We start from the raw sequence: 24,640 nt of genomic DNA on the forward strand, positions 1-24,640 counted from the left end.
ATTGGCGGGCATGGGCAGGACGTCCTGTGACGTGTTAGTGTTGGTTATCTCTGACCAATCGGTGGTCTGCAGCGTTTTAACTCCGCCTTCTGGTATCACTGGGTGAGTGTTTACTCTGTGCCCCCCATGCATGCCAGCAATCTCAGAAATTAGCCAACATAAACTATAAAAAGACCATCTAAGAAATAACTTGACAAAGGATCAGTATGTGTAGGGCGGTGAAGCACACCAGAGCCGTACCTCCAGGTAGTTCTCTCCAGATGTGCAAGTCTCATGAAATTGGTTGTAAACACAAGCTGGTCACCTCATTCACATCTCCCAAAAGTCAGTCGCTCCCATAACCCTGTTCAAATGTGAAGCTCAGCACTCTCACCCTCCCCCATCTGCTGAGGCGTCCGTCGGCTTCCCTTGTGGTCAGCCCATCCGCGCGTTCAGCATTCCCAATCTCCCATTATCCCCACCAACCCTCCATCCCTCTCCCCTCCCCAACTCATGACACCACTGCCTCTCGTCCTCTCGCTGCCACTGCTGCTGCTCCCTCTCTCGCTCGCTCTTTCTCTCTCATTTTTCTGCCAGTTGGTCGGAGCAGTGGCAAGAAGCAGAAGGAGGAGGAGGAGAGACTTGTACCCGATATTAAAGCTCAGCATTCTGTGTCTCCGAGTCTTGAAAAAGGGAGCTCTGGTCTACCCTGCATCTAGGCAAGTAGCAGCATCGTCTGCTTGTGGTTGTTGTGATGCTGATGGTTTGGTGTTTTGCTTCTCAAAGCGAGCGAAAGGGTCTGCAGAGTTGGTCGCGTTCACGTGCGCGCGTGATGATGAACCACGCGGCTAGCAGCACTGATGATTTGACGACCCGTATATAGGCTAAGAGGACGGCTGGAAGGAGAGGTGGGGGGCTGAAGCCGCGGGGATGCATGGGGGTGGGGTAGAGTGGAGTTTGGGTGTGGGAGGGGGGCAAGAAGGGGGGGATGGGAGGAGGGAGAGGGAGGGAGGGAATGGAGAGATGCAAAAACACTCTCACACACTCAAATCAACGCCGGCTCTAGCTAGCCGGCCAAGCTAACATAAACATATGCACACATATATGATTTGTGATTGTGCGCGGCTTCGGTGTGCCATCTGATTTGGGCGTGTGTGTGTGTGTGTGTGTGTGTGTCTCTACAGTTCATACAAAAGCAGCATTTCTGGGTTTGGTTGCTTCCACCGATGCAATCACATTGTGTCACCTGAACAAAAGAACTGCTGTCACTCCTTGTGCCATTCCTGAACAGCAGAAGGTGGTAATTCAAGATGGGGGAGTGAAAGCTAAAGGAAGATTTAGAAGTGAACTTCCGACTCTTCTGGATTCTTGACTTTTACCAGGCAGGAAGTGTGTCAGTCTAATCCTGTGTGAGTGTCCGCTGTTTGACATGCATTACACGAGGTACGGATGTTGTTTCTGTCGAGGCTAGGTAAGCACATTGCGTGTGTTTCCAGTGACGTATCCTTCCTGTTATATCAGTTGAATCACAATAACTGGTTTGCCCGGCACTGAACTTCACCCTACAGCTGACGTGAGGGCCACAGTTGAATCAAACTTTTGTATTAAAGCAGTTCACCTACACTTGGGAGTAGTTGATTAATCCATGGACTGACTCTCCTTTGACCTGAGTGGACACTTTACAAGTAAGGACACTCTATTGCTAACTCTTGTTAGGCCACTGATACGTACTGGCATCATGAGCTTGTTTTCCCTCACAAATACTTATGCATATATTATCACCTGGTTGTTATTAGCTGCTAGGAACAAATCATATGTCTACATTTTGTTTAAATTTAGGGAATAGTTTGACATTTTGAGAAATACGCTTAATTCACTTCCCGGCAGTTAGATGAGAAGATTGACAGCTGTACCACATCTGTCTGTTAGATATGAAGAGAGAGCCAGGAGTTTGGTGAATAAGTGTATTTCACAAAAAGTTTCAAGGCTCATATATCATTTTGTGTACGTTTGATAGGCTAAGTTTACTTTATATATTTGAGATATACGTTGACATTTTCCCTCCCCTATGAATGTCTTTGAAATCCGGTTCCCATACACGACCATTGGGAGGGACTAGCTGCTCAACACCAGTATCAGTTTGACTACATGTGGACGAGGGGTTCCCAGCATGCTGCAGGTTGTGACGGAGACAATAGCGGCTGCATTCATGCTGGTGGGGACGTTCTTCTTGTGTAGCTAACGGCATCAGGAGGAGTCAAAGGAATGCTGTCAAACAGAGAGTGAATGATGGGTGGAGTCGCCCAGCTTCATTCCTATTGTATGAACACACTCAATCACTGACAAATGCACGACGCTAGGCATGGAGGTAGTTTGAGGAACTCGTGCCTTTGCCTCAGTACAGGCAGCATAGGATATATTTGTGCCTCTGAGTAGTAGTCTTGTTTGACAAATGGTTCATTTCCCTTTATAGAAATGGCAGCTCATGCTAGCCTGGTATATGAGTTTGCAGATAAGGATGCCTTTCAGTCCGACAGTCACACAGCTAACCGTTTGTGATGTCATTATATATAACGTAATGCTAACAATAAACAATTTGTCAATATTAAAGTACTCACTGTTTTTCTAAAACAAACAAAACTAACACTTATTAATGAGTTACTAATATTATGTCCCCAGTTCATATCATTCAGGGGAGACAAAATATTACCTCTCAGTATAAACAGCACAAACTACAGCCTCTAAAATCATCATGAAATTGAATCAACACCTCTCTGAAATAATTTCAAGTCGGACTGAACATTAAAACATTCATTCATGTATTTAATCAATTGTTTATTGCTGTTAAGTTGTGTTGGACTGAGTTGACTGTGTTAGGGGCCGACTGTATGCAGTAACAAATACTCTTTGTTTTTGTGTGTTTTCTGATCCGTTTCTGGAGTTTCATTTTTATCCTCCTCTACGTCGTATACATGTTGCACTGTGGACCACAGGTTTCCGTCGACACGACACTAAAAAAAATCAAGTCAATTTGTTACGCATAGCATCTTTGAGCCTTCTTAGTTTTCCTGTGAATTCATTCTCAGAATTAGTACAAAGTGTGGATTTGGGACACATTTAAAGGGTCTCTGACAGATCAGGGCTGATCACATGACCTTTGGCCTTCCTGCGTTTTGCATTTTCTCACTGCTGTTCCCAACCCCCCTCCTCTGACCATCGAGCACAACAAAAGAACCCTACGCATGCTTTCTTTCTCTAACTTGTGCATGCAAATGTGTACCAGTTGGTCAGTGTTGATCTTTTCTTTTGGGGGGGGGGGGGGGGGGGGGTAATGCTGAATCCTTTATGAACAGAGCTCCTTCTTTTGGAATTCTTCCATACAGTAGTTTAGACTCATTCCCTCTGACATGGTGGCTTTGTGTTACTATCCTGTGTTTAACACCTGTAATTATTGCTGATGTGGTATGTATTGTGGATATCTATACATGCTTACGGTTCCAGCCTTATAAGGTCCACGCCCTCCTCCTACAGATATTTCAACTCTGTCTATTCCTCACTTGACCCAAGGATTCTCCTCCTGACTCCTGTCCTCTTCACATGTTGGTCAAGGATGAGTTGTCTGGAACTTGTTAAATACCCAAAGCATGTGTATGAGTTTGAGTGTGTGAGGACATCAGTGTCTGGGCTAAAAGAATAAGAGGTGTGGGCAGAGAAAAAAAATAAACTGATGGGATCTGTGAGAACAAGAAAGAATGGGGTGAACAGCCGAGAGGAGGGAGGGGGGGAGGGAGAGAGAGAGAGAGGGAGAGGGAGGTGGGCGGGTGCATGTGGGTGCCTGCGAGACGGAAGACAGCGGGGCTCAGTCAGTGAGAGAGCGAGACAGAAGCCTAACGTTGGTCTGCGTGTGTGTGTGCGTGTGTGTGTGGGTATGAGACGGAGCACATTATAAGCCTATGTGTGGATGCTGCTTAGCTTAGCTCCCATTAGCTTAGCATCACAAAGCCAAAGCTGGACAGAGGACAGACGCACAGGAGGAGGAAGAGGAGGCTGGAAAGGAGAAGGAAATGTAAATCTGCGCTGGTTTTCCTTCCTCCCATCCACACCTGATTGGATCTTTTTTCTTTCTTCTTTTTTTTTTGTGTTGTTGCTCCATCTGGCTCCTGCCGACGTGGTGGTGTTCTGTGGACTATAAGGTGAAGGAGAAGAAGCCCCTCACGGGCTCCCTAACTGAGGTATTTTGTCCTGTGTTTCATTTCGAGAGGGGATGCCGAGGGTTTGCTGTGATTTAATGGTTGGGGGTTGGGATGGAGAGAGAGAGAGAGAGAGATGGAGAGGCAGGCGGGTGAGAATGTGCTGTGCATCAGGCGGAAGGCATCAGGAGCAGAGCGAGGGAGACGGAGGCACATCGCTGGCAGTAATGGAGGCTGATGTGTTGTGGTCAAATGGAAGCTGTGTGTGTCTGTCTGCGTCTGTCTGTCTCAGGTATGCGTGCGTCTGTGTGTGTGTGTGTGTGCAAACTGTCACTTCCCGTGTGCGTATGTACAGTATGTGTGAGTTTTGTGGTGGAAGCGCTCCAGCTCTGCGATGTCTGTATTCAGGCTATGTGCATCTGTTGACATGCTTGATCCTATCGGAAGCCATTACCTCCAGCAGCAAACTGCTGCCTGTCTGTTTGTCTGTCTGGAGCTTCCAGGATGCTAAGATTAGCTTCTGCCTCTCCTTCATCCTCCCTTCTTTCTTTCTCTCCCTCTCGATCCATCTCATGTCTGGATGACCCCCCCCCCCTCTCTTCATCTCCATCCCTCCATCCCCGCCCCTCTAAATGTACCGTTTTAAAGCCTCTCTTTTCCATTTCCATGTTGCTGTAGGTAGCAGCTTGCCCACGGTGCCTTTTTTTTCCTGGGTGGAATAAAAAGACAAAGGCCGGCTGTGTGTGTGTGTGTGTGCGGGGGGCATTTTCAGGCAGTTTCTGGCTGATTTAGCTTCACACTGCACTACTGCCCTTCAGCTTTTTTTTGTTTCTCATTCTAATCTCCCTCTTTTTATTCCCTTCCCCCGGTCCTCAGACCCCTGACTGGGAACCATTTAGAGCTGAAAGCATTGCCTATGAAGGGGAAAAAGATTGAAGCACGTCACAGGTCCAGAGAAAGGCCTGTTTTGATCTCATTGTGGTGTGTCTATGCGTGTGTGAATCGTCTCTTCAGCCAGCCGGAGCAGTGAAACCCATCCCCCCCAACACAAAACACCCCATCCCAAATGAAAGGCATCCGTTCCAATCATTGAAAAACCATCTCTATAACTGTCTCCGTCAATGTTTAATTCCCTGCCACCACCACATGGGGAGATTTGGGGACAATCAGGTGGGATGATTGGGGTGTCCGTAATGCTGGACGACAGACTGCAACCCATCCTCCTCCCCACAAAACTAAAACGCCAACAAAAAAAGAGAAAATAACATTACCAGCATGTAGCTACACATTTGCAGACTGGAAAATGCTGGTATCTGCGGCCTGTGTGTTTGGTTGGATTAACCCTTCACTGGGACAGATGGCTCCGTCCCCCTGCCGTGCTGACAAACCCCAGTCAGCTCGTCACCCCGCCTGCATTTGTGTGCGTGTGTCTGTGTGTTCATGCGTTTCACCAAAAAAAAAAACAAGCAGAAGCACTGGCAGACAATCTGTGGCGAAGATGGTGGATAGATCTGTTTTGGTTTGGGAATATGACGAGAGTCTGTTAGCCCTCCCCCTGTGTTTGTCTGTGTGTGTGTGTGTTTGTCTGTGTGTGTGTGTGTGTGCATACCGTCTTGAAAATCATCCATGAAGACATGCCTCAGTATCTAATGTGGGCTAGCGGACTAGCTTGACATCAGAGCATGTTTATTGTGGAGATTTAGAGGAATGCTTCCGTAATAACGTCTGCACAACAGTCGGGTCAATGAATGTTGCCAGATATTCAAGGCAGGGCCACAACCCATGTTGTGTCTCTATTATCATCCTCCAGCTACATACAGTACCCTTTATATGGCTGCTTATTTCAGCCAGGCAGATGCAACAGTAAACCCAACATAACCAGCCAAATACAGTCAGTTTGTAAAACCGTGTCTGCCGGATATACGCCCAAAACAAATAGGTGTGACTGTATGGTATACACATGCTTAATGTGTGTTGCCTCCATTGTCATAAGCCAAAAACCAGAGTAAAATAGCTTCTTTTTTTTACTGAGAAACTGTGGAACATTGTGTTGTCGCACAGTTCCATCGTGCACTTTAATGTGCAGGATGATAACTAGATGGCACGCATGCAATGAGTTTGACTTGGAAGTGAAACGACTGGAGTCTTTGAAAGACATTCAATCCTCTACTGGGCCTGCCTTTAATGTAACGCAGTCATCGCATTTCATTTCAAAGAAGCACGATTCATTGCACGGGGCAATTTTTGGTTTTCGCTTTAATACAAGGCAGGACTAAGGGAAAGCATGTGCTTGCTATGTGTTGAGGCACCCATCTTTATTAGAGAGGGAGCCAGAGCTGTCATCACATTGGCCCACTGCTTCACCCCGCCGCTACACTTTCTCACGTGAGACGTGCCCAGACTCCTGACGTTTGCATGTTGACGCCGATTGTTTAGTGAAAGCAAAGAGTCTGTACAGGAGTAGTGACCTCACCTGCCCCCTGTAACCTGCGTCTCATCTCCGTTTGAGGCCAGCGGCTCGATGCTACTGTACATTAGCCGTCTCCAGCGTAGCACCCTCAAACTGTCAGCAGTTGGGTGGCATCGTGGGTAATGTAGGCTTCAATTTTTGACAAGGAAGAGGAATGCATAGAATAGATAAGAGGATATTTCTCATTCTGCTGCATTGTTTTTGAGCATAAATCCATTGATCATATGTATCAATATGGCATTTAATTGTTTATATTGGTGATCAGTGTTGGTTAGGACACAATAGATCCAATAATATTCCCTGTAGCCTCCAGTATGCAGAGTGTGCATTAGCCACAACCCAACATTTTTTTGTCACATCTGGATTTTGGTACTGCTGGTCATTTGAATGAGTGTGGGAGCCAATAGCAATGAAGCAGGAGTTATTCTGCGTACCTGTGGTTCACATGACATCATCGTAATCAGTGGAGTTTGGGCTTTTGGCAGGACTCAGTTTGCGGATTGAGGAAAACCCCACAGTTGTCTTCCAGTCAAACCCAAGCAGGAACCGTTCTGCCCGGCCACACAGGCAGTCGTCACATCTGCCAAACACACCGGAGCCCCAGAAAACACAAACAAGCAGATCAGAGGCCGGGCGGAGGAGTCCGTGTTCTTAACTTTCTTAATATTCTTTGTTTGAACAACGGAGTAGTGGCTTAAAGATTAAAAGAATTTTTAAATTTTTCTGGTGTTGCAAATTTAAGGGAATGGAACAAATGTGACGGGCCAGTAGAAGAGGGAGCAAACATAACATGAGTAGAAAGGAAAGATTGAAGTGGAGGGGTGAAGAGGAAGTAGAGGAAGAAGAGGAAAGAGAGGAAGTGGAGGAAAGAGAGGAAGAAGAGTCAGTAGAGGAAGTAGAGTCAGTGAGCACCACAAGTTGCCTGTGCTATCCACCGGGTCATGCTCATGAAAATGATTTGAAGCAGCTTCTTCTCTAACCTAGCACATACATTTAACTCTGTTTGTCAATGATTCATGCGTCTTGTGAAAAACGGAAAAATAATCCCCAAAACACCGTCAGAGTCTGAGTGCTGCCATTGTGTCGACGTCAGTCACACAACTGCTTAAAATGCACTCTTTCAAATACCTGCTGTCCTGAATGACCTAAGTAGATCAGACCACAAGCCGAATAAGAATAGCTGGGCCTAATAATAGAACAATTATGATAGTGAATCATTACCAAACACATTTATGATGGCCTACTTTTCACTCATGGCACTGTTCAGTTCACCTTGGTGAATATGTTCTATGACATCATCCTTTCCCCCTTGTTGTTTTGTTTGTGTGTTATTTTCAATTTCAATCAAATTGCCCAAGAAATGAACCCTCAGTGCTCTGAATTCTGGGTGTTTTCAGCCTCCCCGAACACGTCGTTTCTCTGAACCCGATGACTTTTGAAGACAATTTGTATCTAGGTCATACTGAAGTGTGTGTATCTGTTGGTGGAGTGTGGGCATACTCTAAAGGCCTGCCTCTAATGGAAAGATGGATTGTGATGGAAAAGGCTACATTATTTGGTGTTTGAGATCCTGTAAAGTTTTCAGTCCGGAGTCGAGTCATTTCTCTTTTGAGTCTCAATGTGATTGAAATGATCAGACTCACACGCAAATGTCTTAATTATCTTTGTCTTCTTAGCTTATGCAGAGTAATGTCTCAGTGTTTGGGTAGGTGTGTTTTCTTAAGAGCCAGACTAACTCATTTGGTCAAGTCACCTCCCCTTTCTTATGTTAAGTAATTCCAGGTTCAACTGGCCATAACCACATTGAGACTATTTCATAAACATTATCATACTGGATACGTGCTCCAAAAATGTGCTAATTGCAAATACAGAGATCGCAGCAGGGTGCACGATACTGCGATATATAACGTACTGCGTGACGCCCAGGGTCTGTGTGCATTAACCCAATTGGTCTTGCTTTTCTAACGGATGATGCCGTTATGTCACCATCATCATCATCATCAGTGACACACCGACATGTGTGAGGCGGTCAGAGTGATTGGTGCAGAGTGTGAACATTGGTCACAGCCAGTTTCAGGCAGAGAGATGTTCTAGATAAATCCAAGTTAGTTATAAACTCCTTCACCGTTCCAGTTTCCTTTACGTCGGATCCTTTGTGTGGTTGTTAGTGACAATCCCCTCTTATTCATGTTTTCATTATGTTCCTCTTATATATGGATATTGACAAAATTTGCTTTTGGGTGGAGCGATCTTTCAGCGATACTCCCCTCAAAGTCTTCGGAGCCCTGGGGTCAGAACAAGCTCCTCGAGCAAATATCTACATGACCGTTAGTGTGTATAATGTCACAGAGGGTCTGTTTTGTCACCTCAAAGCAAGAATTCACCAAAGAAGACGTGCAATATCAGCTGCTTTTTTTGATATTTGTTTGCTCCAAGACAAACAAATATGAATATGGATGTTTTGCTGCGACAGCTTGCCTTCGTCGAACTAGTTTTCACTGTGTTGAGCGGTGACGTTCTAGGATATCAGGACACAGTTACCTGGATCTCTATTTCATTTGGTGGAACCAGCACAAAGTCATGCTCGGCCTTTGTTTTGGGGTCCGCAAGAAGCGAAGGAAACCTGGTACGAACATGAAAGAAGTATTTCAGTCCGGTTCCCTCGCATCTTTTAAGCACAAAAATACGCTGCATTTCAAGCAAGATGAAGTCGGACTTATACAAAATGACAAACTACACCACCAGACTGGATCCAAAGAAGATGTCAAGCGAGTTAACTCCCCAGCTCCCAGCTATAAACCCAAAGTCGTCCAAGGAGTCAAGCCCAGCATTGTCCTTGTGGAGGGAACTAAATGTAGGTCACAGCTAAAATGCGAGGCCAGGCCTCGGGGATGTCAGGCCCAGGGTGCTCTGTTGCTCTGGGAGAACGCGAGCGCAGGAAATAAAACAGATTCTTCACACATGGTTATTTTTAGAAGCTATAGGTTGTGGCTGTGTGCATGCATGTACAGCCTCCCTTCACGTTTTCATGTGTTTTGATGCGTCAGATCATTTAAACTCTGAACTGAGCACATTTTCCTCCCCCCCCCCCCCCCGCCCGCTAGCGTTTCTGTCTTTCTGAAAAATATAGCTCGGTTGGTCATAATTTACCTCTGTCTTTTATCGCATTGTGGAATATGTTTCAGTGACACCTGATTGAATAATATAATAATTTTGGTCTTTCGTGTAACGTCATTGTACTGTCTAATCTAATGTTAGCGTCGTCCTCTGCCCTCACAAATGTCAGCAGCCTTAGTCTGAGTGTGTCATGCCACTAGAAGGGCAGAAGCTCCCTTAAAATAGTCTGACATCAATTAAATATAGATGAGTTTCTGGGTTTGTCTACCAGTGAGTGCTGTTTGTGCTGGAAGAGGGGAAGGGGTGAAGATCGTCCTTATATTAAGTGCATTCAAGCGATCCATTTTGTTTTCCAGTATTTAAATCCTGAAGCCTATTTCGGGATTTGCATGTGGGTGGTTTGTTCAGTGCAAGACATACAAACACTTTTACCCTTAATTTATTCCCATAAAAGTAGCGTAAGAGGCTCAATGTTGTTCAGCACTAGCTGGAGAGGTGACCCATGGATCCAATAGAGAGTGTGAGAAGGAAATGGATGTCTGTGCTTTCACAGGTGGAAGCTTTGTAGGAGAGCTAGGTATAGCTATAGATGTTATTATTACTCATATTGACAACTGACTGGAATAACTAGCTATTTGATGTTGATGTTTGCATGTGGCAATCAATACGGCAATACAAGCAAAAATACAAACTATATTGTTATCTCTGAACCTAGATATGACCACCTCAGTTGAGTCAATTCAGTTGAGCTGACAGGAAGGTGACAGAAAGGAGACAATTTGATATTGATCCTCTGTGAGCTGTGTGGCAGTGGAGACCAACCGGGGAGGACAAGGTCACAGCGAGGCTTTTCACCGTTTGTTGTCGTGTATTGATTGTGGTTTGAAAGACATCATGGCGGAACCAGATGCTCTCTGTCGGTGAACAGCCCAGTGCTACGACACCGTGTGGAGGGGATGATGCTTGGTATTAGCGTTTGTCACGGCAAAATACTGTCGCAAGCAAATTCTGTGTCATTATGTATATTGACTTAACATTTGAGTTCGGCAGGTTTGTAGCGCGTTTTATCTTGCAACTGTACGCTACATATTCAGATCTACTTATGATCGAATTCATGTTTTAATGTGCCGGAGTACATTTTTGACCACTAAGTGTCAGAAAAACTGGCCAACTCACAGAATCAAAGGCCCACAATTTGGGTTGGGCATATTGAAACTATACCCGTCTGATGATATTGAAAAAGAATATACAAAAATTGTGGTCCAAAAAAAAAAGCTAAAGCTAGAGACAGACAGAAATGTAAATGTCTATGGACTGGAGACACATATGTAAGTGGCCACAGTCGATGGCTCACCGTGAGGGGAGTTTTGGTCCGGCTGGCTATTGTGAATGCAGTCAGTTGCACACACGTATTCTGTTGGGTGGTGAGTTTTAAGATGTGAGAAGAGACTTGTGGTGTTTCCATCTGAAGTCCCAACTTGTTCATCGCAGAGCTGACAAATCCTTTCTGGCTCTCTTTCTCTGTTTGCTTTAAAACCAAAGCATGCTGAAATGGCGCATTTGCATTATTTTTGTTAACGAGAGTTAAGACCACATGGGTAACTACTACGGATGAACTAAATAGTTCAAAGCTTCATTCATAACATTGACATTCTAATTATTGTTATTATTAATAACTTACAGAAACATGGCACGCAATAGTCCACCGGCATCCTACTTCCCTCTCTCTCTCTAACACACGCAGTGAGCAAAGCAGTGCTGTGTCCTCCTCTCTGTAATTACCTCACTCCATTGTCCGAAAGTCCAAATTTACTAAAAAAGATAAACGTAATAACTGTTTTTATCTAACAAAATATTTGGCTTCAATTGATATAAATTAGTCGCCATTCAGCCTTTTAAAAACTCAAATTTTAGCCTGCGGTCTAAAAGTGTTTCCTCTCCTGCACCTACGTGTGTTTATGGAGCGGCAGCGATCTAACAGAACCATACATTTCACTTTTATAACGACAATAAATCAGACGTAGGCTAACATGTTACTTTTTTATTCAATATCGTTTCCTTGGAAGTCGGAGTACAGTAAATGGAGAGCCATCAAAAGGCAACAATACCGTCTAAATACTGACTGAATAAACAAAACAATTGGTTTTGACTTTTTCGTTAATACTATCACAGAGTGGAGTTTTGAATGTGTGCAAATATCAGAGTTCACACACAATTTCCAAACTTTTCTTTAACTTTTCAAAGACCCATAATACAATTTTCATGACCATTCACAAACAGAACTGCATAGTATACTTTAATCCAAATGTAATTATTGACAAACAATGCTACGTCATACGTACGTAGCCTACATACGACATAATATTTCATGGCCCATGGCCGTGGAAGGCAATATTATGCTTTGAGCACAAAGGAGTGAGTGTGGCAAAAAACATCTTTTCACAACCAGTTCTCCAAATCGAACTGTGAGGAAGTAAGATGTACACGGCTTCTCTCACTATCACTGGTTACTTTTGCAGTTCAACAGAAGGACGGAGCCAACTAAACAGCATTGACAACAAATTGCTGACTGTTCTCTTCTTCGGGCTTTAGTTTTTCATCCCCAGTGATAGTGGCTGGAATATAAGATCTACATACAACAAGTTGCATAAGTGCGAAACCATAGAAACCTTATGCAACCAGTCTGCTATCAGAAAAGAACCCTTTCACAGAGAAACAGGGTTTTCCCGGTTAGATGCTAGAGAAATGGATGCATTGTGGGAAGGATGTCAGGGGTCCTGTATAATACGGGAAGCTCTGAGGATGCAGAGAAGCCTGAATTGTGTTTTCCGTTGTGCTCGTTATGTGCTGGTGTGACTTGAGGTCTGAGGCATTGCAGGCCCCATACCAGATCTTCAGCTAGTGACTCATTTTAATGGAGCTTCTCTACATTGTAGACGAGATTAGGGTTGGTAGTCTTGCCTGTCTCTGCAAGAAGTGGAGCCATTGAACTTTTATAGCCAGATGTGTGGGTCCAGGTAAGATGGGATGGTCCACGCTGTTCCTGACTCCTCCTACAACAGAAGTGCTGGTATCCAGTAAGGTTTGGTCAGGATGGGCCTTGTTAAAGTCAGCAGTCACCTGATTAGTTTCAATCACCTTAAGAAGCAAGTTATTATTATACATTATACATTATACATTATAACTGTGTAGTACCTGGTACTTTTTTGGAACCCCCTCAGTCGAGGTTCCAGGCAAGCTGAGCTGATGCTAGAAGAACACTGCACACCACTGATTGGTCAGAGAGAATTGTCACCAGTGCAGCATCCTGCACAAACCTTTAGTTTTTAAATAGCCACGCAATTCGACTGCTTTTTAAATTTTTTATTCTTTTGACCCAGATGTTTTCAAAAAAATTGCAGCCAACAAAACTACGCCGTACCCTGATGTCCCTTTGTTTTGTTGCCGATGAAAGGATTCAGTGAGTGTCCTTTTGAAGATGATTTCAAGACAGTTTCATACGGAGGCGCTATGCCGATTAGCTGAGAGCGCTGCCTCCACTGAACGGGTACTACCTGCAGTGGAAAACAGATGGAGAACAGGACACGAGTCGAGTCGAGTGCCGCCTTACCAGGCAGTGGAATCATGGCATCAGCTGAGAAAGCTGGCGCAATAAGGCAGCTGGAGGGATCTAATGAGATGGACAGGCTGAATTTTATGCCTTCTATAACTACTGTAGTTGCTCCAAGCAGTTTATTATGACTACTGTGAGAGTAATTGTCTGGAATCTAATCCTGTTGGCTTCTTTATCGGAGGAATGATGGTAGCAGCTTTGACCCATTCAGGAATGAACATCTGGGGGACACCACATAGTAAAGATGTCCCTAACGCGTATACTTGTAGCAATTTTTCTTTGCAAGCTTTGAGCTTTGATTGTTTCCATGATAACTTTTCAAACACACACACATAACAATGCTTGTGTTGTTTTGCCATAGTGCGGAAAGTGCCCTTACTCTCGCTCACTAGAGACTCATTTAAACCTATTTCCCACTGGCCAAGTGTCTATTTTGGCCACATTCATGCTGGAATGTGGCCAATTAATGGAATTAATTACATAAACACCAGGATGGGGGGGATAGGACAGAGGGATAAACAAGTGATATGAAGGTAGTAGTGGTGACACGGTTCCCTTTTGTGGTGTGGCTGTGATGTGGTTCGCCTGAACTACAACGTGGTTATTTGGTGATCAGTAACTGTAGATACAGTGCAGAGGGGCTGAGCTCTCATTGTGGGGGTCCAATCGAGTCACCATAGGTGGTTCACAGCAGAGACGGGACAGTTCTCCCAGTGTGTGTGTGTGTGTGTGTGTGTGTGTGCAGGGGGAGATGGGTGCATTAAGTGATTACCCTCCACCCTCAGCTCCCGTTTAGCTCCAGACCATGCCATTTGGTGTCCATGCACCTCCTCCCTATTGTGTGTGTGTGTGTGTGTGTGTGTGTGTGTGTGCACGTGTACATGTGTATGTGTTGGCTGGCAGGGGGTGGAACAGCTGCTGATTATAGCAGTAGGTGTTTCCTTCCCAACCCCCTTTTGTACCATTACAAGCCGTCCACATGCACCCGCACCACATCACGCTGCTGGTATGTGAGTCAACCCTCTGCTGGATCGCCTGAAGGGAGACGTGGCTCAGCGTTGTGCCCTCATCTGTGTGAAGGGACGGGCCAGAGGATAGACACAGAGAGGGGGGCACAGAACCGATTATAATGTGTGGTTACGTAGAGCTAAATGTTAAAACACAAATTACAAAACTCTTACTGCACCTAAAAAGCAGCCTTCATCTATGGAAAGTTCACGTTCATGTAGTCGACCCTCACCCAGTATGAAAACAGATTTGACATAAAGCACTAGTGTTCAAATGCAGATAATTTTTCTGGTGTTTTGAACCCAACAGCATGTGCACACACCGTGTTTTAAATCATACATGTTCAAATCTGCCTAATTAGTATTCCACATACTGTACATGTTTAAATAAAGTGCACTCTTTTGGTCAGCGGTACAGTTATGCACTCAGGTTCCCAAATGTTAAAATGTACAGCCCGACTGACAGCATACTGTACTGAGGGGGTGGACACAATAACGTGAACACCCACACATTATATTGTGTTCTAATATAACATACAAACACTCCCTGTGTGAAAGGGCAGACTGGTTGGCGCTTGTTGAGCAATATTGGTGTCATGAAGGGATAAATTGGAAACACTGTATAAGACAAATAAGAAGTTGAGGCTTTCATTTTGGCCAGTCCTCAGAATTTATGTTTTGCAGGCATAGCATTAAAAATATAGCAAGCAATTAATGTATATTCATTTTATTCTCTGTTAGTATCTCTCCAGCCTTCTCCCACTCTCATTGTATTTGCGTATGCATCATTTATGCTTTCTCATACTCTGTGGTTCTTCATAGTTCTGTCATGGAATTGAAAAAGGGAGTTGTGAAGCCAGAGGAGACCGTGTAGAGGACTGCGTCATCACTGGAGGACAAACTTGCCCTCGCAGCTTCCCCACCTCTGTCTCTCTCTCTGTCCCTCTCTCTCTCTCTCTCTCTCTCTCCCCCCCCCCCCCCCCCCCCCATCCTTCCTGGGTTGTCCCTAGCAACAGCAGAGACCCAGTGGCATGACAGTGAAATTACTTTGCTTCTTCTTACCTTTGTTGTTTTTTTGAAGCACATACAGTCCTGGAGCATTTATTGTTGTGCATTATACAGTAACAGGCTACTCTTCTTCAGATTTTTTTTTGTGGGGGGGTGTGTGTTTCGATGCAGCAGCGGTGTCTCTGAGCTCCCTGCGCTACAGTACCACTGTCAATATCTCAACCCTTGTTTCCTTGATCATTTTCTTGAATTGCTAATGATGAGTTCTTTTTTTAAATTTTTTTAAACGCCCACCCAGCCATCTCAGCCAGAGAAGATGTTACAGCCGTTAAGCCATGAGACAGCCAGCACTACACCCTCACAGCAAATCCTCAAGGCTTCATTGTGTGTGTGCCAGTAGCTGGATTATGCTAACTCTTAGCTTTGGTAGTCTCACTCCTTCTCTCGCTTCCTCTGCATTTGAGTTGTCTTTTGGCTCCTCCAGTCCCAACTCTAGGCAGGAGGCTCTTTCCTTCTTACTCTACTTCACAGCTTGGTCAATTTCGTTGTGTGTGTGTGTGTGGGGGGGGGGGGGGGGGGTTGTTATTGAATGAATTAGGCCTATAGCGATGATAGTGTCTCACCCCTGGGTCTGAGCCAAGGCTCTGCTTTTCCATCCCTTTTGAAACACTGGTCACAATTCCGCTTCCTACTTGGTTTTCTAAGAGCAGCAGTGTCTAAATGGAGTCCAATCAATGGCCACTTTTGTGTGGGAAGTGAACTGACAGTCGGCTGAAGGCTCGGCCTCGGCTGAGGACTCTCCAAGGTTGACGTTGTGTAAAAAGATTCGGTGCCTGGGAATGAGCGGACCGACTTATTGGTTTGACAGACTTCAGATGGGATTTGTTTGACTTTCGTTCAATTTTCCTCTTGCCGCACGAGTGTCTGGCCCCAAAGTTTGGAAGTTTGAGGGCGCCAAAGTATTGTTGCTAGTGATGAACTGAAAGCGCTCCTTGTGTGTGCCCATACAGTAGCTTATAACAGAGATAACATAAAAAGAATAGAGTGATTTTGTGTCTCCAGATAACACGCATGCCTTTTGTACATGTGTCGTATGCTTGCGTGAGTGTATCCTACATGTACGCTTGTTTGGGTACCGATCTGTGATTTATCACCAGTGTCACTGAGCGTGGCTGCAGTGGGAGCCTCTCCCCTTATCCCCACACATCTATTTTTACCGGCTTATAGCCTACCAGCCCAATGGAGACACGACAGGATAGATCAAGAGAGGGAAAGCAAGGGAAAGCCCTCTGTTGTCTGTCAGAACAAAGATGAGAAAGATTATTTATGCTTACATTTATTCCATTTTTCCAGCACTGATGGAAATATTTTCTTTTTTGTGGTAGGAAACAATAAATGCAGTAGAGAGTGAGACACACGAGCAAGAAATGTGCACTAGTGAGGCAAAGATTGCGTGATTGAATGGAGCAAAGAAATCCGAATGTTTAAAACAATAAGAAAGACGGCCTTTTATCATCAGTCAAATTGGCATCTCACTATTATCTCAGCTGTTTACTATCGACGCCGCACTGGCCAACTGTCCACAGTCATTAAAGACAAGTGCTAGAATCACACAGGCTACATGCCAAAACCACACACACACACATACATATTCACACACACTCCCATTTCCCCTCACATATGGCAGGATCCCACTGAGGTGCTACTACGATACCTCACACTCTACCCCAGTGTGAAGGAAGATCACAGCAAACAATGGAGACTGCTGTCACGTTATATGTGATTTTTATCTACCAGTAGTACAATTGCTCATTGTTATGTGGCATTGAAACTCTCCCAGACCATGTATACCCCCCTGTCTCATTTACCTTAAATCCAGGAAATTTGGAAAGTGTAGTTAGAATAAACGGCGGCAAAACCAGTTGTCAGATGCTAACGTCTTGAAGAATATGGCTTTTCTGTTAGTACAAGAAGTGGAGTGAATACCAAGATGAAAGCAATGCTTCCAGTGAATTATTGCACACCAGCTGCCACTGAAATCTTCACCTTTTTATTCCTTGTTATTCTTTCTAGTCTGCTAACTCTCACTCTGTCTCTGATTGGCTGTCCAGGTACAACCCGCACCCCCCGTGACGGCGAAGTTTCTGGCGTGGACTACAACTTCCTTCCAGTGGAGGACTTCCTGGAGTTGGAGAAGAGTGGGACCCTGTTGGAGATAGGAACGTATGACGGTAAATCAGGAAATCGCACATTTGGTCGGACGTATTGTATGTAACGTTATGTTGGCTTTCAGATATCTAGAACAGCAGCAGCAAACATCAATGGCCTTTTAAAACGAGGCTCAGAGTTCTCAGACACAAGTTTCACTCGTCTTCTCTCCGTGTGTCAATAAGTGAACGAGCTTAAGTAGTCGAACGGCATTGAACCTGACTTTACACAGATGTGCCAGCTTGCGTGGCAGAAAATAACCAAGTCCCTCTGTACCTCCGGCCAGTGCTTAAACTCGCTCACCCACGGTACATCGTCAGCAAGCGGGCGCGTTGTGTCCCTGTCCGGGCCAATCAGCCTGCTTCTGGACAGGTGCACCTGCCGGCCCAGCAGGAGGGAACCATGTCTCCTCTCTGCCTCCAGCCGGCGCTCAAAACATTGTCAAGTGATGTTGTCAGTCCCCTTGAGTCGGAGGGAACATTCTTCACTTTAGATTCTGTTTGCGTTGACGATCATCCATCACATCAAAAATAAATCCATTGCAGAACGACAGATGAACAGAGAGTCTCCTCAGTACGTCGTAGTTTGCATTGCAGCGGGAAGACGCGTTGTGTTTTCTCAAATGGCCAAACCCTAATACCCTCGCTTGTTTGGTATGCGCCGCTATCGCCATCACTGTGTCCAACACAAATGTAGGTCAGACAGCCCTCAGCAACCTGTTTACCTCCGTTCTCTGGGGGGGGGGGGGGGGGGTTGTTGAAAGTAGCTCTCGGACACACTGGAGCGCTCCGGCGAAAGTAAAAGTAGACGAGAAGAAGTTGATGGCAGAGTTAAAAAGGTTGCTGTCAAAATCTTGACATGCTTTGTCTTTCATGAAAGCAACATCACAAAAAAGAAGTTCATGAAAAATGTATGTGGTGGGTGTTGGATATATAGAGAGGTACTGGGCCAGTGTTAGTGTTTTGGGCACTGACACAGACACACATAAGTCTTTTAGGTCAGATCACGGTCTAATAAGTGATTGACAGTTGCCTTGCGACATTACTGTAATCACATCCTACCTGTTATCAGTTATTGCTCCTTTCTAGCTGGCAAAACTTTAAACAAAATGTTAGTGGAACTAGTCGTCATGTGTGGGTTATCTAGTCTTAGACGCTTTCAATAATCCTTTCCCAGTGCAGAGATCAGCCTCCCTACCAGCCATTAGAGTTTATATACAGTGCATAAACTGTACTCACAGTTTGTTCCTGATGAACATTAGACATTCAAATCAAGGCAAAATGATCAAACAAGATGCCACCATTGAAAATGCGTTTGTTTAGATGCTACAGCAGGATAAACTGTTGCATCTAAAGGAATGCATTTACCATTCCCGAAAAAAGAAGGAAGCTAAGAAACGTCCATTTTATCAGGAAGTCCATTTTATGTTGTCACCTGCCATTGACAACAAAGCCGATAAATTCAGTGGCGATGACTCGTTGGCACAAAGTACGTGTCACATGTAGCACACAACACTTTGCTGATAAACTACCGACACACTGGAAGGACCGTAAACAACAACACTACCGTGTATCATCTCCATTTAATTAAGTGTCTGCTGTGTCCACTCAGCTGGTTTACTGTTCCATAACAATGGATTTCCCTCTGACGCCAAGCCAGGAGAAGCAAACCAGGCAAACTTCTGACTGGCAACTTGCTCACTCACTGATGACCGTATGGAGGAAATCAGGAGCTTTCAGATATCTGCTCTGTCACTTTAAAGGCTTCGACATACTTTAAACAAGCTAGACTCACAATTCAAATTCAAATTCACTAATATGACTGAATAAATCAAACAAACAGTTCAAACCAGCTTTCAGTTCAAGTCTGTGTGGTATAAACTGTGTTGTGTGAAAGTACAGACGAGCAAAAACATCCAATATTAGTAATTCCATCGCCATGCCTCACCATGGGTTTTACTAACTGTATACAAGCATATTTACCGTCTTCAACAGTCACATTATCTTGTGTTTTGGTCCAGAAATACAATAATAACATGTTTGTTGGCACTCTAAATGTTTGGACAGGTTTTATCATAGAAAAGCTATTTTGAAAACTGCTAATAAAGCTTTTTAATGGCCGAGTCGGTATTAATTATTATTGTTATCAATTACCCATGTGCTCTTCCTGCTAAGACCTGCCAAGATGTCTGCTGTGAAAAAAAAGTTTATTCTCCATTTAAGTTGTAGTTTGCCAATTTTATCTTTTGACTGTAACTTTGCCACCTGGACGAGAAGATTTATTTTTCCATTGCCTTTATGTTTTGGATGCTGCTGTCGCATTAAGATGTTGGCTTTATATTCTGGTTTTCGGATTGGTACCGTCTCCTTAAGTCTGCCTGCTCTAACTTTGGATTAAAATGACAAAGAAATCAGCTCTGCATGTTTTATCCTCTCGTCAGTTTAGCTGAAATGTTGTTCTGGCACTGGAAAACAATTTGGCTGCAAACTGCTGCACTAAATGTCTTCAGAAATGAACTATTGGGAAGAAAACTACCACTGTACTTGTGTATCCAAATGCAAAACATTTCTTGGTATCAACTCTGACTCACAAAATATCAACTTACTTGAGTCTAACAGTGGACAAATTATGTAATATTGTTTGAGGAACACCATTTGAGTAAAACATTCTCTAGTTTGTGTTAGTTTGTGAACTTTATTTGGCTCGAACAAGAAAGAAGTTTAGCTTTGCTTCAGAGATTCACATTCTCCCACAGAAACCCAGTGTCTCCATTTGCATACAACGGCTTTAACTAAAGCCACACTCACAACCCTTTAACCCCTCCTACTAACATACCCTTCTTTTCTCCGTCTCTTTTTTTTTTTTTAAATCCCTGCCTCCTCCTCTTGTTGCCTAGGAAACTATTATGGGACGCCCAAGCCACCGGTGCAGCCCCCCAGTGGGAAAGTAATTAACAGTAGCGGTAGCGGCGGTGATGCCCCACTGCCAGACGGGCTCAGCGGTAGCCTGCCGGGCTCGCAGCACTCCACTCCCCGACGCAGCAAGTCCTACAATGACATGCACAATGCTGGACTAGTGCCTGGAGAGCCGCAGGAGGACGACGAGGACCTCCCTGACATGAACAGTAGCTTTACAGGTATGTGTAGCGGGCAGGAGGCCGATGAAGGGGGGGGGGGGTGTATCTTCTGTGACTGTCGAGGGAGCTTTTGTCATGCCTGAGAAAATAACTGTGATGATGTCATCAGGGTTTTAATTTACAACCTTCAAAGTTTGAGGGAATTGGACGTTTAGCAGTCAGGTAGGGTCTAATGATATATATATATATATATATATCATCCCGTTGCATCATGGGAAATGTAGGATCCATTGTTTTGATCCATGATAAGGACTCATGTCAGGATATCTCTCGCCGTTGTGCTTCAGGTCCCCCCAATTTTGAACAGATGAAATACTAAACAGCTGGAATAAGCCTTTACGTAAATGGGTTTTTGTATAGTTGACAAAACAAGGAATTTGGAGACATCACAAAAGACTGTTGAGACCGACTAAACAGCTGATTTAATCAGGCAATATTTGATAGGTGAATTGATGATGAAAGCAACCCACCACACCCAAAACTATTTAGGACAGACCGCGCATCATTGAAATGCAAAGTGTATGCTAAACCTCACAAGTACAGTCGTTTGAGTCGATTGTTCAACTGGGCTACTGAGCAGCCTGCACAGTCCTTTTTTTTTCTCTCTGGCTGTTTAGTTGAGCACAGATGTGCATTTTTCTCTTCTGTTGAGCAGCTCCACTCTGAGAGCATGGAGATGAAATCCAATAACGTGTCACTCAAGGCACATTTGAAACGCATTCTGAAGCCAGGTGAAAACAACAGCCTGCCTCTAATGGATTTCGGCACAATTTTCATTTATTTGGCTACAAAATACCAGAATGGAACTATGCTGGTACCATAGTCCACATTAAATCAAATTTGTGCAGTGTCGCACAGGCAACAGCCAATATGAAGTGCCACATTTGGCATCGGCACACAGTGTGTACAGGCGAGCTAGTTTCTCACAGGTTTTTCTACCTTTTCACAATTTTGCCGGCAACTAACCGTCAAGTGACCATTTATTGTTGGCTTGCTGTCCTTTTCTAGCTGTAGTTGTATGTTTTTGCAGAACTTACACCATGACTCACATGCTTCTTCAGCTGGTGTCGACACCTTTAAAACAAACAGACCTGAAGTCAGTGAGTACACAGGCAGTTGCTTGCAGAGCCGTCCTCAACAGCAGCCTGAGAACATGCTGTGTTCTGTTTGTTCTGGACTATAACACCGGAATGCGAAAGCGGCTTTCTGCAGCTCGGTTTGTAAGCAGAGACAAACTGAATATTTAGTTGTGATGGATGAAGTGGGAGGCAATGCAAGTGGAGACAAGGCAGCAGGAAATTAAATAGAAAAGAGGGAGTGGCCGGGAAAAAGCAAAGTGGGCAAGTCTGAAAAGGGATTGGACGGAGAAAGGAAGAGAGGCCAGGGAGGATTTAGTGAAGGAGGATAAGCTCATAAACATGAAGAAATAGGAGAAAGAGCACAAAGGAGGTAGAGAGAGCACTTTGGTGTGGTGAGAGGCAGCAGAACACAACAGCTTCTTTGATTGGTAAGTAAGTGGTCTCTGGGTTTGACTACATCTGCCTGTATCTATGCGTCAAAAAATGTAAAATAGTGCCATCTGGCTGCAAGCAGCAGAGGGTGGATGACTGAGCAACCTCCATTTTTGTAACCAGGCTTAATGATCCCGTTAGTACTTGGTAGGTCACTGGTGTTGGTGAATTAGAGGGAGATTTTATGAGATGATTTTAAAAATGTTTGGTAGCACGATGCTGACATCAGTGCTGTTTTTTATTTTTATTTAAAGGGGCTCTAATTGTTTTTGAGTGTTAATATTCGCCCATGTTTGGATACCTCCTCTTGTGTGTTAGTAGGTCAGTATGGCATTATATGGAGGTTGACTCAGCCATAAAGCTGCTTCTGCCATGTGTTTTGAGAAGGTGGGACCGAAAGTTGTTTATTTGCCGCCTGTGCTTGCGTTAGCTACGAGGGGGCCAGTCTAGTGTGAGTGTGAAAATGAGATAACAGGAAATTAGGTGCTAGCACTTCAGACGCCGCGGTTGTAGGTGTGAACTGCCCACTCGGCAGTTTTTAACTGAAGTAAATGTCTCTACAGCCGTGAGTGTAACACAGTGATTTTAGGTATAAAACTATCTGAATGCTTTGGAAGGTCCTTGGACCGAGGCTAGATGAAGCTTTCTAAAAACTCAACTACTACCATCTTTTGGAATTAACTCTTCACTGCACAGGTAAATGAGATTTTTCATACAATCGTTTCTCCGAAAACAGTTTTTAGTTGACATCTTGGGGTTTTGAGGCTGCTTTTGTGGAACCCAAATTGTTTCCACTGCTACTTTTTGAACGTGTAAGTGTTTCAGCATCCTTTTAACCAAAACTGTCACGTTTGCCTTAAATTCCGCAGGAGATTCTAGTGAATTAGACGAGATTCCTCACTCAGTGCGCCCCTTCGCCCCCCGCAAGAGTGACCCGCCCTACATTGGGAGAACCCCCTCACCATCGGCCACCACGGAGAGCACTCAGCAGTCACACTCTCACCTGAGCCATCCTCCCCCGGAGGATCCTCTGGGAACGCTGCCCGACAACTGGGAGATGGCCTACACCGAGAACGGAGAGGTCTACTTCATAGAGTAAGTTAACAGGAGGCAAAGTTCCACTTTTTACTCTGACGTCAAGTATAGAAACAAGGCTTTCATACAGTTACGTACTCACTTTGTAGTTTTAGATCCATGTTTCTGCTTCATGTGATATATGTTGTTGTGGACATTAATTAAAAGCTTTAGGAAGTGGGGACTTTTAAAAGACATGAAAGTCCCACATCACAAACAATATAATGGAGAATAAATCCAGACCACTGCTAATTTCTTCAGCATGTTATTCACATGCAGCCACTATACTCTAAGGCAAATACGTAGATTTGAATAAGAAACTGGGAAATTAAGTCTGCACGGTAGAACTTTAGGAAGAAAATGTATCACAGGTACATTTTATAGCGGTTCCTTTTTGCTATTTTTTGTTATTACTCATTAGACCTCGATCCTAAAACATCCTAAATACAGAGTATAAAGAGCCAAGTCTGGTATAAGTACTGTGACCGTGTAAGATTCTGTTAACTATACTCTTAAAGCATAGTCCAGGTTCACTGATTTATTCAAGACTCTAATTCTCTGCAGTCTGTTGTTAAAGTAAATGGTGGAAGAGCTTTTTTCTGTAAGAGATCACAGGAGAGTTCTTTGTTTTCTTTTTGCCGTTATTTGTGCTAAATTGTTATGAAGGCTCTAATTTTCAGTCCTGTTGACTTAATATGAACATCATTAACAAGTTAGTTCACGATAAACCAGCAAATCTTCATCTAGAAATATGCACTTTATACAACATCTTAGAGGCCCTTATTGCTACATACCAGATGTGAGGACATGAGGACATTTTCCATTATTTCTAACACATTACGGTCCTTTTATTTGCGTGTATTTCCCGTTTAGCCACAACACAAAGACCACCTCCTGGATAGACCCTCGGTGCATGGACAAGCCTCAGAAACCCTTGGAAGAATGTGAAGATGATGGTACGTTCACGAGCTACCTATGAGATTCTGTGTTTATGTAAAATCCTCTACGTATGCGTTACACTCCTTTCAAACACAAAACCCATTGTAACCCAGTGTTATTAAAGAACTATCAGAAACAAACACCTGTTCAGTAAGTAAGTCACTAGTTTTAGATCCTTTTCATGTGTCCAATTAACTAACCCTGTATTTAGATTGGGTTAGAAAACACCTTTCACTTCCTGTTTCTCAGTGTATTGTCCTGAAAATCACAGAGGGCAGCGGTTCCCTCAGCAGCCTTTGGGTGTCAGTGTTGGGTCACGGAAAATGGCGAGAAGTCATTGGGTGGCTCTGGTCTGCTCCTTCTCTCAGCTGTTTGTCAGAGCAAGATG

At 44.2% G+C, this 24,640-nt stretch overlaps 1 protein-coding gene across 2 annotated transcripts in view; it reads left to right on the forward strand.

Moving 5' to 3' along the window:
• The window catches only part of magi1b (membrane associated guanylate kinase, WW and PDZ domain containing 1b), a 113,590-nt gene that overhangs the window by 53,351 nt on the left and 35,599 nt on the right, over positions 1-24,640 (forward strand). For both annotated transcript variants that reach the window (XM_076095766.1, XM_076095767.1), the window contains exons 3-6: positions 17,496-17,615; positions 20,489-20,728; positions 23,109-23,334; positions 24,187-24,269. In XM_076095766.1, the coding sequence (XP_075951881.1) occupies positions 17,496-17,615; positions 20,489-20,728; positions 23,109-23,334; positions 24,187-24,269 (669 nt within the window). The remainder of the gene's footprint in view (positions 1-17,495; positions 17,616-20,488; positions 20,729-23,108; positions 23,335-24,186; positions 24,270-24,640) is intronic.

The sequence above is a fragment of the Anarhichas minor genome, unplaced genomic scaffold (assembly GCF_050575085.1).
Source record: "Anarhichas minor isolate MPS153535 unplaced genomic scaffold, ASM5057508v1 ptg000021l, whole genome shotgun sequence".
Taxonomy (NCBI): domain Eukaryota; kingdom Metazoa; phylum Chordata; class Actinopteri; order Perciformes; family Anarhichadidae; genus Anarhichas; species Anarhichas minor.